Source organism: Kogia breviceps, chromosome 13, assembly GCF_026419965.1.
Source record: "Kogia breviceps isolate mKogBre1 chromosome 13, mKogBre1 haplotype 1, whole genome shotgun sequence".
Lineage (NCBI taxonomy): Eukaryota > Metazoa > Chordata > Mammalia > Artiodactyla > Physeteridae > Kogia > Kogia breviceps.
This window is the reverse complement of record NC_081322.1, coordinates 78079325-78094986: the sequence shown is the minus strand read 5'-3', so window position 1 is coordinate 78094986 and position 15662 is coordinate 78079325. Positions and strand designations below refer to the sequence as shown.

Genomic DNA, 15662 nt, shown 5'->3' with positions numbered 1-15662 from the left:
TAGAAGATAAGGGCGCTGAGGAATATTTGGTAATATCCCTTTTCTTCTTTAGATCAGCGAAAAGCAGCGCACACTCTACGAAGCGTTGGAACGCCAACAGAAGTACCAGGACTCCCTCCAGGCCATCTCCATGAAAATGGAGGCCATTGAGATGAAACTCAGTGAAAGTCCAGAGCATGGCAGGAGTACCGAGAGCCAGATGGCCGAACACCAGGTAGGAATAGCAAGGACTTCAGTTTGCTGCATGATCAAATAGGTGCACTCTTACTTACGACTGGCCGGCCAAGCATGCGTATAAGACAGCAGGCTGACACGTTTTACTGTATCACTTATTACAGAGTAAACAAGATCCCAAGTGCTGGTGGTTTCCATCACTGCTTCAGGGAGGGGTCTAAGAGGGGAAGAAGGAAATTCAGACCTTGATGTTGCTTTTTTTACACAAACTACATTTCCTTATAGTTGCCACATTATTTTCATTTTGTTTTGAACCATTGTTGTAAGAATCAAGTGTACCCCACGTCTACCTTCTCAGGGTGTTGTTGTTTGACAAAACTTAGCCAGTGTTTGCCCAGCACCTCCCTGTTATCACTGAAGAGAATAACTCTCAGACTCCAGTGGGCAAAGAAGCCCCTGAAGAATAGGGGTTCCAAGCTGTAATCTTGTGGTTTTCCCAGACTTGGATCATTTTGTAAAAGGGACACTGGACAGTGCTTCAGCCTTAGGTGAGAAACAGAGATGATTACATTAACCTAACTCAGAAAGATATTGTTAAAAATGCATCACCTTAAAATGCATGCTAAGAAAGTGCATAGCTTAAATCTGGTTACTGCTTTAGCAACATTATCGGGTGTACTCTTTTTTTTTTTTTTTTGCGGTACGGCAGGCCTCTCACTGTTGTGGCCCCTCGCGTTGCGGAGCACAGGCTCCGGACACGCAGGCTCAGCAGCCGCGGCTCACGGGCCCAGCCGCTCCGCGGCATGTGGGATCTTCCCGGACCGGGGCACGAACCCGCGTCGCCTGCATTGGCAGGCGGACTGTCAACCACTGCGCAACCAGGGAAGCCCGGGTGTACTCTTAATGCATAATCAGGTGTAACTGGGTCTGGGTACTGAGGCGTGCCGTCACCTAAATATTCAGTCGCCGTGGTACAGGAAAACGCTGCTGTGGCCAGAACTCAGGAGCATGTGGCAACCCTACCAAAGGCAGCGGAAAAGAAAGGTATTTTAAAATGCAAACTAAGAACTATGAAAGCATGATGCAATTATGTCGTTATCAAATACTGGGTAATTTACCAGCTTTAAGAGTGAAACTCTGTACTTTATCTTTCTTCTACTTAACAGCTCTGTAGTTTTGGAACCCAGGATAACCTTGGAATACATTGCTCGTTCATATGTGTAGTCTAAGATAAAATTGTACTATTTTACAGTAAAGGACCTTGCAGTATAACACAAAAATGAGAATATTTCATCTAGAGACAGCATGTTGAGAAACAGTGGTTTTTCAGGTTTTTGACACTCTTGTAACTTCTTAAGATAGAAATCAGAGTGTATAGCATCCATTTGTAGGCCTTATTTTGGTAAAATGACCTTCTGTGGGTCTTTCTGCTCTCCTAAAGTCACCCACAGTCCATCGGGTTTGGGGAGGGTGCAGTGAAAATATAAAGTTAAAATTAACCTTTGTTTACATGGATTAAGGCAATCACGAGGACATTCAGGGACTTAGGTGTCTACTGCACGCAGCGTCTCTCTCACTGGCACTCCAGTTTTCTAACTGTCAGCGGCCACCTCATGTCACCTGAAGGGGCTGTCCGGGTAGCCCCCGCGTGCCTCCTGGGGCTCTGTCCGCCTAACACCCTCCCCAACTCTTCACTGTACCTGGAGGGGCAGGAGAACTTCCGTACATTTGACTGCAGCTTCTTTGAAGCAACCAAAAAGGATTTGGCAGAAATTATCCAAAGGCTGGATCAAAGTGAATTTGAGTGTCACAGACTTAGATGATCAGAAGCTAACACTCCAGGAGAGGCTTTACAGAACTCGATTCTCTCTACTTTTGGGTACGTTCGGGTACTTTCCAATCACCTCTGCTTTTGCTCAAGGCTGATCATTCTTGCGTCCCAGGTGACGGACCACAGCTCCCAAAGACCCTTGAGCAGGTCCCACAGGATTCAGGAACTGTATGAAAGCAGGATCCTGGCGGTCTGCCTTGACCTTCCAGAGTTCCTAATTAAATTATCTCCCAGTCACCGGCATCACCCCGCCTCTCAGGTATTAGCATGAAAACACAAACTGAATGTAGAGCAAAAGTATTATTTTATTCAAGGGATTTAATGGAGAAAACTCAAAATTGCACATTAAAGCTAAGTATTATGAATTAGGAATGAACCTGTGACTTTTCTTGTAATTAAGCCCAACCACATGACTTTTGTCCCATTCTAAATTGAGAGTGGTAGTGCTAACAATTATACCAATGACGGGGCATAGCTAATGCAACGATTACCCGTCATTGGAGCTTTTGACAATTCTATTAATGCTCTGATGAGAGGGAAAGAAATAGAACTAATGTATAATTTCCTGTATCATCACAAATCTAACATTTTCCATCTGACCTACTTTTGCTGTCTGTACCTAAATTCTATGAATTCTGGGACAGTGCTGCCCACATGGAAGGCTAATGGTATCACAATATCTAAATTGGTTCTTGGCTTCTGGAATGATACTTTAAAAATTTCAAGCAATACCGTAGAATTGCTCTTTCTAAATTCCAGTGGAATGTGGCTGAGAAAGTCCAGTATGCTTTTCGTATTTTCTAAAAATTAATTAAAAAATACTTTGCTAATTTTTTCTCAACACTCTCTCGGAAGTACTAACGTTTCTTTAGAGAGCTACTCTAATTCCTACATTTTTCCTCCGAACACTTGTCTAAATCTGCTGAATTTGGGTGGAGTGCTGTGCCTTTCCTGTTATCCTCTTTAAATTGAACAATAAGTTTAATTGAAAGACATCAATGCAGTTCATAAGCTGACCTGTGGCTGGTGTTCTGGGTGGTGAGCCCTCTGATCGGGACCTTCATTATCAGGGGCGGCTAATGCTTCCTGGGCATGTGTTGTCTTTTGCCACACCAGCTCGGTGATGGTTAGTAGGCAGAGCTCTGAGGTTATTTCGGTTCTGTCTCTTTAATATAAATAACAGCTCAAAGTTTGAGAGGAACTCTGATGTAGATAGTTCTGAAAGTCACAGTGAAATTCATGTTCACCTTTGGTGTTGAACCAGACGTGAGCTCCATGTTCTCCCCAGAGTGAGTCATTTTAGAAAAGCTCAAGGAACTTCTCTAGCCCACAAACTGGTCATACGCATGCCCTCCTTGTAAACACAAGTCAGAAATGCAAAGAGGAACAATATTTCATCTCCTCTCCTTAGTTTTGAGTCGGATGTTGGAGGGAAGCATCTGGCCACCAGCTGAGACAGTTATTGGGCAAAGACATATTTAACTGCTGGATCATTTTGTTTTTTTTAAATGGAAGTGAAATTCGCATCCCATGAAACTAACCATTTTAAAGTGTACAGTTCAGTGGCTTTTAGTACTTTCACAATGTCATACAATCACCCTCCCAATCTGGTTTCAAAACATTTACCTCACCGCAAAAGAAAACCCCATCCCCCAGTAAGTTTGGCTGCTGGATCTTGAAGTTAAAAACTATAGCAACCTTCCAAAAATATCCACTCTCCCCTGAGAGTAAACTGAAGCATGAATAGGGAGGCTTGACTCCAACAGAATGGAAACTAGCAGTTCTGGGATTCCTAATTCCATCATCACTTACTGCAGAACATTCAGAGAGCTGTTTTAGACATCGTGAGTCTGAAATGGAAGTTGTTCACTTCCCTGTATGCCTGGTTGGTCAAATCCACTGAGATTAAATGAATGAGGAAGCTTTTTTTTTTCCCCCCCCGGTTGCTTCATGATTAAGGTGACTTTTGTCTATTATGAATTAGAATGAATTCAACTAGATGTATTGAGCACCTACTATGTGCACAGCTGAAATAGACACTTATTCTTTAACATATGATTTAGCGGCAGATGAATTACCAACACATTATACAAAACCCAGCAATGTGATTATGGGTTACAGTAGTGGGAAGATCAGAGGAGACTCTAACAGGTCTTTTGGGAGACATGGATTTTGGAAATTTGGAATGGTAACAGGAGTGGATGAGAGACACTATAAATGTAAATGTGTGAGGAAAGGCACAGAGGAGAGAATGAGAATGAACGTGGTGTGAAGTAGTGAGGGGCTCTTCTTGCTTGTACAGAGAATCGGTACAAAAAAAGATATAATAAGGTCAGTCTAGTTATGGAGAAGCCCTCAAAACAGACCACATAATATGAATTTTATATTTTTGGCGATCAAGTACCAAAAGTGATTATAAAGTAGGAGAAAATACTTTACTGGACCAAAAGCATTTTGAATGTATAACAAACAACAATGGTCTGTAAATTGTTACCATTATATTAAAATATCCCAGCAAGTTCTTTGGTGTAGATTGATAAGATAATTCTAAAACATATTGCAAATATACTAAAAAATATGTATTGAAAATGGAAAGAGTCAAGAATAGCGGGGCTTCCCTGGTGGCGCAGTGGTTGAGAATCCGCCTGCCGATGCAGGGGTCACGGGTTCGTGCCCCGGTCCGGGAGGATCCCACGTGCCGCAGAGCGGCTGGGCCCGTGAGCCGTGGCCGCTGGGCCTGTGCGTCCGGGGCCTGTGCTCCGCGGCGGGAGAGGCCGCAACAGTGAGAGGCCCGTGTACCACAAAAAAAAAAAAAAAAAAAAGAATAGCTAAGACAACCTTGAAGAAGATGAATAAAATTGAAGGATATGTATCCTTTCAGAGAGTGAGACTTATAAAGCTATAGCAATTATGAGGCTGTGGTATTGGCACAGACACCAAATGGGTCAATTCTGCAGAATGTGAAGCCAGAAGCACCCTCCCAGCTACACGGACACTTGGCTTATGTCAAAAACCATACTGCACAACAGTGGATGAAAAATCATCTTTTCACTAAATAATACAGGGTCAATAAGAAGAAAAAAAAAGGAATTTTGACCCCTACTTACACTGGACATGGTAATTAAGTTTAGGTGGATTGTAGATCTAAATGTGAAGATTAACAAAAAAAATGTTTTGAAACAGTGCTTCTCAAAGTATCTGTAGTGTATAACCTTTTTTTTTAATTTTTAAATTTCTAACTCAACATTTTAGTAAAATAAAATAAAATACTGGCTGGATATCATGTCAACGTCAAGTTGCTATAAAAATTTCTTAATGTTTACTTGCAATATCTTTCTCTTGTCATGAACTAGAGACAAACCAGTTCATGACTCCATTGAATGGACCACACTTTGAATACCATTCTTCAAGAAGGTAACATGTGAGAATATATTCATGACATTATGGTAGGCAAAGATCTCTTAAATAGGACAGCAAGGGCCCTAACTTTTCCAATGAAGCAAAATACTGATATATTAGACTACAATTAAATGAAGAGCTTCTGTTTATCAAAAGACATCATGAAGGAAGCTTTTACCCTCTAAGGGACAGACACGTCACAGAATGGGAGCAGATATTCGCAATACACAGAACTAAAAGAAACACAGGCACTCCTATCCTGAGTATATACACGACTCCATGCATCAATAAGAAAAGGAACGACTCCAATAGAAAATGGGCTAAAGATTTTTAACAGGCGGTCACAAAAGATGATCTCCAGGTGGCCAAAAAGCATAGGGAAAAGTTCTCAGTCTAATTAACCATCAGGGAAATGCAAATTAAAGCTGCAGTGAGATACCACTATGAACCCACTGGAAAGGCTTAAATGGACAAGACCCACAAACCAGGTGAGAGTAGAATACAATGAAGCAATAAAAAGGGTGAGCTCTTTTTACATGCAACAGCCGCAGTCTTGGAGGGAGTGAAAGACGCCAGACACAGAACAGTACATCAGGAATGATTCCATTTCTGTAGAGCTCAAAAACAGGCAGCAGTGATCTGTGACATTTGCAAGCCAGCACCATGGTGATCTCTGGAAAGGAAAGGTTGCGGTCCAGGGGGCTTGTGGAGTCCTGGGAATGTTCTGTTTCTCAATCTGGGTGCCAGGAGCACAGGTATGTGCGGTTTGTGAAAATTCGTAGAACTGTACACTTACAGTCTGCACTTTTCTACATGTAGATAGTAATTTCAATATAATAGTTCACTTAAAACAGCAGTTGGACAGGATGACAATTGATACTAGGGAAAGAAGAGGGTTTTTGTTGTTTTGTTTTTTTATCTATTGAGAGCCCACTCTGAGGAGGCCCTGGGCTTACAGCAAAGCCTGCAGTCCTCTGGAATAGGTGGGAATTATGCAAGTAGGGGTATATTGGAAACTGTGAAATATTGGCAACTATAAAAGCAATGATTCTTAACTTGGAGTCATGATTGCCCCTCCTGTAGGGGTAGGGCCTGTTTTTCTAACATGTCATTCAAATCCCAAAAAAGAATTTCTCCTGTCAAGATTCCAGCTAAAGAGCAAATCATAAAATACAAAAAATGAGAAATACCAGTAGTGTATAATTGTGATAGCTGTTATGCAGGAAATAGGGTTCTGTTAAAAGAGAACAATAGAGATTTGTTTTTAGAGTCAGTGGTCAGGAAAGGCCTCTCTGAAGATGTGACAATTAACCTAAGGCTCCAAAGAAGAAGAGAACCATCTCAGAGAGAGGAAGAAGAGCATTCCAGAGCTTGAGGGAACACCATGTGCAAAGGCCCTGAGGCAGAAAGTGCTGAGGGTCCTGGAGTAACTGAAGAAGGCTGGAATGTAGTAAGCCAGAAGGGAGTGTGGTACAAGGGGCAGGCAGGGGGTGAGACTGCACAAATACAGTAAGGAGTTTGGATTTTATTTTACAAGCAAGAAGCCACTAAGTATTTTAAAGCAGGGGAGTGAGAGGATCTGATTTACCTTTTTCAAAGGTCACTCTGATTACTCTGTGAAGAGGGGTTTGGAGAGACAAGAGTGTAAACTGGTACTGCACCCAATAGACCACAAGAGCAATTCAGATAAGGAGTTTGCGTGACTTAGGTGGGAGCACAGGAGACATACAAGATACGTTTTGGAGGTGAAAGCAGTTGGATTTGATGCTGGATATGGTGACAGAAGGTGTGAATGACTCCTAGGTCTCGAGGTTAAGCAATGAGAAGGGTGTTACCTTTTACTGAGATGGGGACAACAGAGGAAGAAGCGGGTTTTTACATGATGAGATGGAGACACCCTGTGAAATAGGTAAGTTGAATATACAAGCCTGAAACTTAGGACAGACATCTGGGTTAGAGATATACCTTTATAAGTGTCAGGGAGGCAGAGATTTTCCTCTACTCTTCTAGGTGCTTCTGGCTGGTCTAAGAATTCAATTGACATGAGACAGATTAACCAGAGAAAATCAAATAAAAGTCTAATAACATGCATACGTGGGAGAGACTCAGGAAAACTGAATAACTTGCCAAAATGGTTGAAACTCTCACCTTAAATACTATCTTCAGCTAAAGGCAAAGGAGGATGTTGGGGGTAGTGGTTTGAGACTTAAAAGAGGAGGAAGGCAACTCACATAAAGACAGAAAAGCAAATGTTTGGTAAACAAATATTAATTGGGCCTTTCAGAGACAATGGGACACAGAGTGTATTCTGATCTCTTAAGAGTTTCCCTCACCACACCCAGCCCTATTCTTTGCAGATATCTCTATGAGAGCTCTATTCCTGTAATAGGTCCCCTTTCTAGATTCTTTAGGTAGTTAGAGGGAAGGTCAGAGTTTTTTCTTGAGTCTTTTGGACCTTGTTTTCAGCTCAAAATAATCTGCATGCCAGGCTCATTTTTATTCTCCTGCTAAGTGTTCCACATTAGGAAGGGTTTAAAGCCTTGGCAGTGGACATTGCCTGGGAGAGCTTGTGAGGAGAGAAAAGGGGCCTGGAAAGTAGCCCTGAGAAACTTCAAATTTTAGATTTGGGGAGAGGAGAAAAATAAGGAGAGGGTAACAGCATAGAAACAGGTGACAAATTTTTTCCTGTCTTGTATAATGTGAGTTTGTGATTAAAACGCAGTGCTGTTTCAGACTCAGGGAAGTTTAGAGTGGGAAGAATCATGTTGAGGAAAAAAGTGATGAATTTTCTTTTCTTTTTTTTTTTTTTTTTGGTGGTACGCTGACCTCTCACTGCTGTGGCCTCTCCCGTTAGGGAGCACAGGCTCCAGACGCGCAGGCTCAGCGGCCATGGCTCACGGGCCCAGCCGCTCTGCGGCACATGGGATCTTCCCGGACCGGGGCACAAACCCGTGTCCCCTGCATCGGCAGGCAGACTCTCAACCACTGCGCCACCAGGGAAGCCTTCATGTGGTTTCTTTTTTTTTATTTACTTATTTTCAACATAGAATTGTAGACTCAAACATAATTGAGCATACCCCCGTCGGATTACACATGTGCCTGCTGAAAACCAGAAAGATTAATTAACTAGTTCAAATTCATTTAAGTTACCAAGACAAAGGGTCTTAAAATCAGAAATTTCCTGACATTCAGTCTGGTACTGTCACTTAGAAACTTAGGTTCGTAGGACCCCTGTTTGTTGGTTAAACAACTTCCAAGTGAAGTGTCTTCACTGATATCAAACCACGTGGGACTCAGCTAGTGCCACGATTCCTCAGTGCGAAAAAATACATACACGAGTATGACTCCACAGTCTTCCCCACAGGCACTGATGGATGAGATTCTCACGCTTCAAGAGGAAATCGGGGAGCTGCAGTCAGCCCTCGCGGAGGAGCTGGTGTCTGACTCCCCAGACTCCGACCCTGCAGAGCAGCTGCCCTTGCAGTCCACGCTCACTGTCTTAGCGGAGCGAATGTCCACCATCAAGATGAAGGCATCAGGGAAACGACAGCTTTTGGAGGTAACAAGCCATTCTGAAGGGGCCCCTCAGGTCCAGATCAACTCTTAGGGCTATGCTGACAAGTATGTCGGGCTCCTTGCGTGATCGACGTGTTTATTGTTTCCCACTCAGAAGAAGCTGGTATTGTGTGTCCAGGAGGGCCTTCTGAATAGAGCCCTGAGTCAGTGTGGGGCCATGAATGTGTCTTTTCATCCCTTTCTGAGTCATTTCAAGCATGCAAAACTGAGACTGTGGAAAGCTGATACTTGGTAGACATGAGTCTTGTGAGGAGTAATTATAGAAGGTTTGCATGATGATAGTTTGCTATGTTTAAATAAGAGCATTTTTATGAATGGTATTACCAGTACTGTGAAGAATAAATCCTTAGTCCCTGTTAGCCAATTCAAGCCCATTAATTCATGAAAATATTCTTGCAGTTCTCGTTCTCATGTTACTTAACTTTAATATTATTTAATAGAGAGATAAATTTTAGTCACGGTAGCAGATGTGTTAAAAATAAGTTATTTTCCTTTTTTGTTGTTGTTTTTCTCTTATCATTCCTGGCCCTAAATGTATAAGACGTTCATATTGTTGATCCTATAATTTAAAGTGTCTGCGTCCTTGTATCTCTAGGGTCTAGCAGCTTCTCTGGCAAATAATCATTTATTGTATACACTTATTTTATTTAGCTGCTGATTATACCATAATTCAATTAACTGTCCCCCTATTGTTGGGTATGTAGGCTGTTTCTAGTTTTACCTGTTATAAAATTAGTCAGACTAGGTATTCATATATTTTCTGGTTTTGGAGAAATTTTAAATCAACGTGTCTGCTCTATTTAATCTGTCTTTTAAACAATTTAGTAAAAATTTTAATTAAAAACATAATAATAGATTATTAATAAAATAATTTTTAAAGTAAAGTACTTAGAGATCTTAAGGATTAACTTTTTAATTCATTAATACTGTCCCTAGTCACTCTATGAAACCCTCGTGGAATTCTGAAATAAAGTGATGGGCCTGGATTTTTTTTTTTTTTTTCTTAATTCTGCTTAATTCATTAGGAGAAGTTAAATGATCAGCTGGAGGAACAGAGACAGGAACAGGCCCTGCAGAGGTATCGCTGTGAAGCCGATGAGCTGGACCATTGGCTCTTGAGCACTAAGGCCACTCTGGACATTGCACTGGGGTCACCCAAGGAGCCCATGGACATGGAGGCCCAGCTGGTGGACTGCCAGGTACAAAAATGTTCTTGAAGGAATATGCCAACATCACAAGGCACTATTTCTTTTTTTTTTTTTTTTTTTGCGGTACGCGGGCCTCTCACTGCCGTGGTCTCTCCCGTTGTGGAGCACAGGCTCCGGACGCGCAGGCTCAGCGGCCATGGCTCACGGGCCCAGCCGCTCCGCGGCACGTGGGATCTTCCCGGACCGGGGCACGAACCCGCATCCCCTGCATCGGACTCTCAACCACTGCGCCACCAGGGAAGCCCCAAGGCACATTTTTAAACTACAGAAAACATAATGGTAACAAAGCTTGGTATGGTTGTATGATTTTTCACAACCCATATACTTTATATATTTAGAGAGTAGATAAACAATACTTTATAAAAGCTTAAATGAAATCCAGGCTTGGACTTAGTCTTTTGAAAAATTTTACCAAGAGTATCTACTCTTTAGAACATTTTCAGCTTCCTAAAGGACCATTCTTAAAGACTATAGATGCCGAAACACTTACGGTATCTATTTTGGTGGCTAGTAAGGAATATAAGTACCCAACAAGAAGAATTAGTATCAGTGAATTGGACTGTGGGTAAACACAACAGGAGATGTCTCTTGGTGGCCTGTTGAAGTTTTGGTTCTGATTCAGAAATATTATGTGGAAAACTTGGCGAAACTGTCAGTTATAGGCAGACAGATTGAACACGGGAAGGTTATCTTCTGGAGGAGAGAATTTCCTTCCTTGATGTGAGGTCTCTAGAAATTAAGGTAAGGGGTAATGGCATCAAAGTTTTTATTGTAAGATTATTTTCTTGCCTCTTTATTATGGAAACTTTCAAGCACGCATATAAGCATAGAGAATAGATGATAAACTCCCATGTACCAATCATAGAATTTCAAAGATTATCAGCATAGTAGACTTTACACATGGGTGAAGTATGTTTTAAAAGTGCTTTCATTTAACTAACTAGCAAGTCTCTAGAAAACCCGGCCTAACCTGCAAGGTTAAATATCCGTATGCACAATGTCATATTTCTCCCATTTGGAATCGGAGGAAATATGCACAAGCCATTAATTATGCAACTTTTTTTTTTTTTTTGGCGGTACGCGGGCCTCTCACTGTCGTGGCCTCTCCCGCTGCGGAGCACAGGCTCCGGATGCGCAGGCTCAGCGGCCATGGCTCACGGGCCCAGCCGCTCCGCGGCACGTGGGATCTTCCCAGACCGGGGCACGAACCCGCGTCCCCTGCATCGGCAGGCGGACTCTCAACCACTGCGCCACCAGGGAAGCCCCACCACTTCTTTTCTTAATACTTCATATGTTATTTTGGTCATCCCTTTTATGATTTGAGATTTTTTTGTCATATTAATTATTATAATTTGGATTTTTAAATTCTTTGGACAACTTATTTATGTGTATTCGAAGCATCTCTGCCTTCATGGTGGAGAGTAGAGAGCCATGTGCAAGTGTTTTCTATTCTTTCTATCATTTTTTCTGAAGTTCCTTTTCTGAAGAGACATGTATTTTTAGCATTCCCTTCTAGCATTTGAAATTACCCATGCACTAGCATTTCAAAATTATGTTTCGTCATTACTCCCATCTCTCCCTTTTGGATGTCTCTATTTTTATAGTTATGCATAAAGTCCATGGTTGAGATAATATATTTCAGGACTTTTCCAAAGTATTGAAATGGTATTTTTTTAAAACTCGAAGCATGTGGAATCACACAGGTACACAACAGTTCCTCAGTCAATTGATTCAAGCCTTTAAGCCAGTTGTATAATTATAAGTGTGGCTATCACGTGGAATTAGGGCCCCATTATGACTTTTGGGGCCCTAGGTACTTTGCTTCCATGGCCTCTTCCTCTATAAAAATACTAAAAATTATATTTGATTTTACAATTGCTTTGGTACAGAGACTGATATAACTTGGGGTGGTATCATTGTATATTAATTGTATTATCTTCATTTTTTTCTTCTGATTTTAAAAGAACCTAAAATTAAGACATTTTCTTGTGTCCCCAGAAGTGTTATGGGCTCTCAGCACTGTGTCAGCTGTGCCTAATGGAAAAGACAGTCCTGCACAGAATGATATTAACTCCATAAAAGTAATCCTCAGGAAATCATCCTTTAAGCCCCATTTCATGAAATATTTCACTTTCCCACTTAGTCCTAGGTTTTAGGATCATACTTTTAGTCCTAGAAGTTGATGGTAGTAATTCTGATTTTGTGCAGGAAAATAAAATATCTTTTCTTATTAATGTATAATTGAGTATAAATTAGAAAGTGCATTTCAAAGAGTTCATAGTTAAGGAATATAAAAACAGAGCAGTTTTTGTAGAAAATAATATGTTTTTTTGTTTTGCTTGATTTTTTAGTTGTTTTTCTTTTTTGGTTTTTGTTTTAAATCGTACTTTGGAAGAAGGGAGACGATTTTCACTTCTTTTCTGGATTTAGCCTCCATTTTAGAAACAAACCTTGCAGCACTAGACAGTTGCCACAGAAAGTGAAAGTAAAATTCTTAGGAAAACTTTCAGAAATATGAGGTTAAAAATACGTTATATAAAAGACAAAAAAATAAAGATCAAGTAAAAAAAGCATCAATCTGGGAAAAAAGTCAACCCAAAGAAAAATGTTTCGAAAGAGAGAGTCCTCTTTAAATTGACACAAAAAGGGCTCATCATGTGATGTCTTTACTATTATTAGCCACAAGCATAACAGTCTAACACTAAAATAGTAAAATAATCATAATAATGGGATAACACTAAGGAATGGTCTTTTCTACTTATCTGTTGGCTATATAAAATGTGTTTTCCATATGTTTTTCATTATATAATATCTAATCTTAAATAAGAGAAAAATTAGGAAGCTCAAAGAAGTTTTAGAATCTACGTACCACCCTTGAAGGTTGTAAGAAAACTAGGTAAAAAAAAACAAAAAAACCTGGAGGCATGATCTTTTGGTGAAAGACTAGTAAAGTGTTGGGTTTTGCTGTGAGACACGGTCTTCGAAGAGACTGGCAGGGTTTGTGAATTTCAGCCTTATTTCTGTTGTTCCAGAACATGCTGGCGGAAATAGAACAGAAGGTGGTGGCCTTATCGGAGCTCTCAGTCCACAGTGAAAACCTGCTGCTGGAGGGCAAGGCTCACACAAAGGACGAGGCGGAGCAGCTCTCGGTGAAGCTGAGAACCCTCAAGGGGAGCCTCCTGGAGCTGCAGAGAGCACTGCGCGAGAAGCAGCTCCACATCCAGGTGAGGCTGCAGCCGCGGACGCTGCATCTCTGCACGTGGCTGGTCTGGCCTCTGAGCACGGGACACATAAAGGGGACAGCTGGAGAATGGTATGTACTTATTTTCATACCTGCTTTGCACAGTCTGGCCTAGGTTTTCAAATAGGGGTTTGTTTTTTGTTTTTTGTTTTTTGTTTTGTTTTGTTTTTTGCGGTAAGCGGGCCTCTCACTGTCGCGGCCTCTCCCGTTGCGGAGCACAGGCTCCGGACGCGCAGGCGCAGCGCCCATGGCTCATGGGCCCAGCCGCTCCGTGGCATGTGGGATCCTCCCGGACCGGGGCACGAACCCACGTCCCCTGCATCGGCAGGCGGACTCTCAACCGCTGCGCCACCAGGGAAGCCCTGGGCTTTGGCTTTTTATGCTGGGGGAGTTGAGAAGCCATTGGAGTGTTGGGGGACAAAGGAGTGACAAGATCAAATTATAGCTGCTGTAGGGGCCCAGTGTGGAAGCTGAGAGACCAGTTAGGAGGTTAGAAGTGATGAGGACTTATGAGATTGTGGATAACTGGGAGAGTGAGAACTCTGCGAAACAGAACTGGGGGAAGGAAGGACTAGTTAGGTCAGTGGTTTCGTTAGGGATAGGTTAGGTTTGAGATGCGTACTCAACGTTAAGCAGTGGCTGGAATTCAAAAGACAGACCTAGACCGAATCATTGGCCTCTAGATAGTCCTTAAAGGCTTGAGACTCCATGAGTTCCCCAAGGGTGTGAGGAGAGATAAAGAGCACCCAGTGCTGGGTTGCTCCAGTGTGAAAAGTTTGGAAAATGTGGAGGAGCCCACCAAAAAGAGTAAAAAGGAAACACCAGTGAGGTGGGAAGAAAACTGAGATTTGGGTTCCTGGGAGACACTTGAGTGTAAGTGAGTTAAAATGAGGACTGAGAACTGACCACTGGATTTAGCAACGTGCAGGTCTTCTGTGACCCCAACCACAGCTTTTTCAGTGAAATAGTGGAGGCAAAAAACCCTCTGAAATCAAAGTGAGAATGAGAAGGGAGTTGGAGACGAAGCGTGCAGGAAACTCAGGAGTTTCACTATAAAGAGGAACAGAGGAATGAAATAAACTATACGAAGTAAGTTGGGAGAAATTTGTTCTATTTTAAGATCAAAGAATAATGACGTGTTTACAGGGAGATGGAAACAACTCAGTAGAGGAAAAATTGATGAAAAAGAAGTGAGATTGCCACAACAGTCTTCTTGTTAGAAGGGAGAAGATGGGATCAAAGGGGAGGGAGTGGTCTTGGAACCAGTATCAGGAGGGAGGGAAACATCTGTATTTGAGTACAGATACTGGCAGGGGATATGGCACAAATATTGTAGTGGGAGCTTAATGAACATTCACTGCGATTTTTTCTGCTTTCTCAGTGTAATAAATTTTTTTGGACTAAACTACGTATTTTCAGCTCTTTGCTAATCATATGATTATATGATCTGGAACATCAAGCCTAGTCAACAGAAAACTATTAGAAGCAATGGAAGAATTTAGTAAGAAGACTGGTTTATTAAAAAGATGAAATAGAGAATCCATAACTTTCCTGTATAAATAAAAAGTTAGTGAAATAATATATAATAATTTTCCATTTATAACATGAACAAAATATAAAGTATTTGAAATCTCGACATTTTAAAATGCAAGTGATACCAAAATAAACTGAAAAAATAGAAAGAAACTTTATTTTTAGATAGGAATACAGTATCTTAAAGATGTCAAATTTTCCTCTACTAAAACATAAATTTAAGTTATTCACAACTAAAATACTAACTGTATATATATATATATATTATTTTTTTTTTTTTTCTGCATGCGGGCCTCTCACTGTTGTGGCCTCTCCCATTAGGGAGCACAGGCTCCGGACGCGCAGGCTCAGCGGCCACGGCTCACGGGCCCAGCTGCTCCACGGCACATGGGATCTTCCCGGACCGGGGCACGAACCCGCATCCCCTGCATCGGCAGGTGGACTCTCAACCACTGCGCCACCAGGGAAGCCCCAACTGTATATTTTTGAAATGTGGCAAAATGATACCAGGTTTACCTGGAATAAAATAAACCTGAAAAAAACTGTAAAATTCTGACAGTAAAGAGTTATGAGAGGTTATTTATTCATATATATTAAAATACAATATTACAATAATTAGTATTGGCACAATAAATGGATGAACAAAAAATTAGAATAAATATTCCCAAAAGAGATGCCAGTATGCAAGGGCATTAGATAA

General features: G+C 41.4%; 1 protein-coding gene across 4 annotated transcripts in view; it reads left to right on the top strand.

The window, feature by feature from the left end:
* The window catches only part of SYNE1 (spectrin repeat containing nuclear envelope protein 1), a 451782-nt gene that overhangs the window by 288265 nt on the left and 147855 nt on the right, over positions 1 to 15662 (top strand). For 3 of the 4 annotated variants that reach the window (XM_067011034.1, XM_067011031.1, XM_067011032.1), the window contains 4 exons: positions 53 to 214; positions 8769 to 8963; positions 10006 to 10179; positions 13221 to 13412. In XM_067011034.1, the coding sequence (XP_066867135.1) occupies positions 53 to 214; positions 8769 to 8963; positions 10006 to 10179; positions 13221 to 13412 (723 nt within the window). Of the gene's footprint in view, positions 1 to 52; positions 215 to 8768; positions 8964 to 10005; positions 10180 to 13220; positions 13413 to 15662 lie in introns of those variants that run through there. The other variant, XM_067011033.1, reaches the window with a different exon arrangement.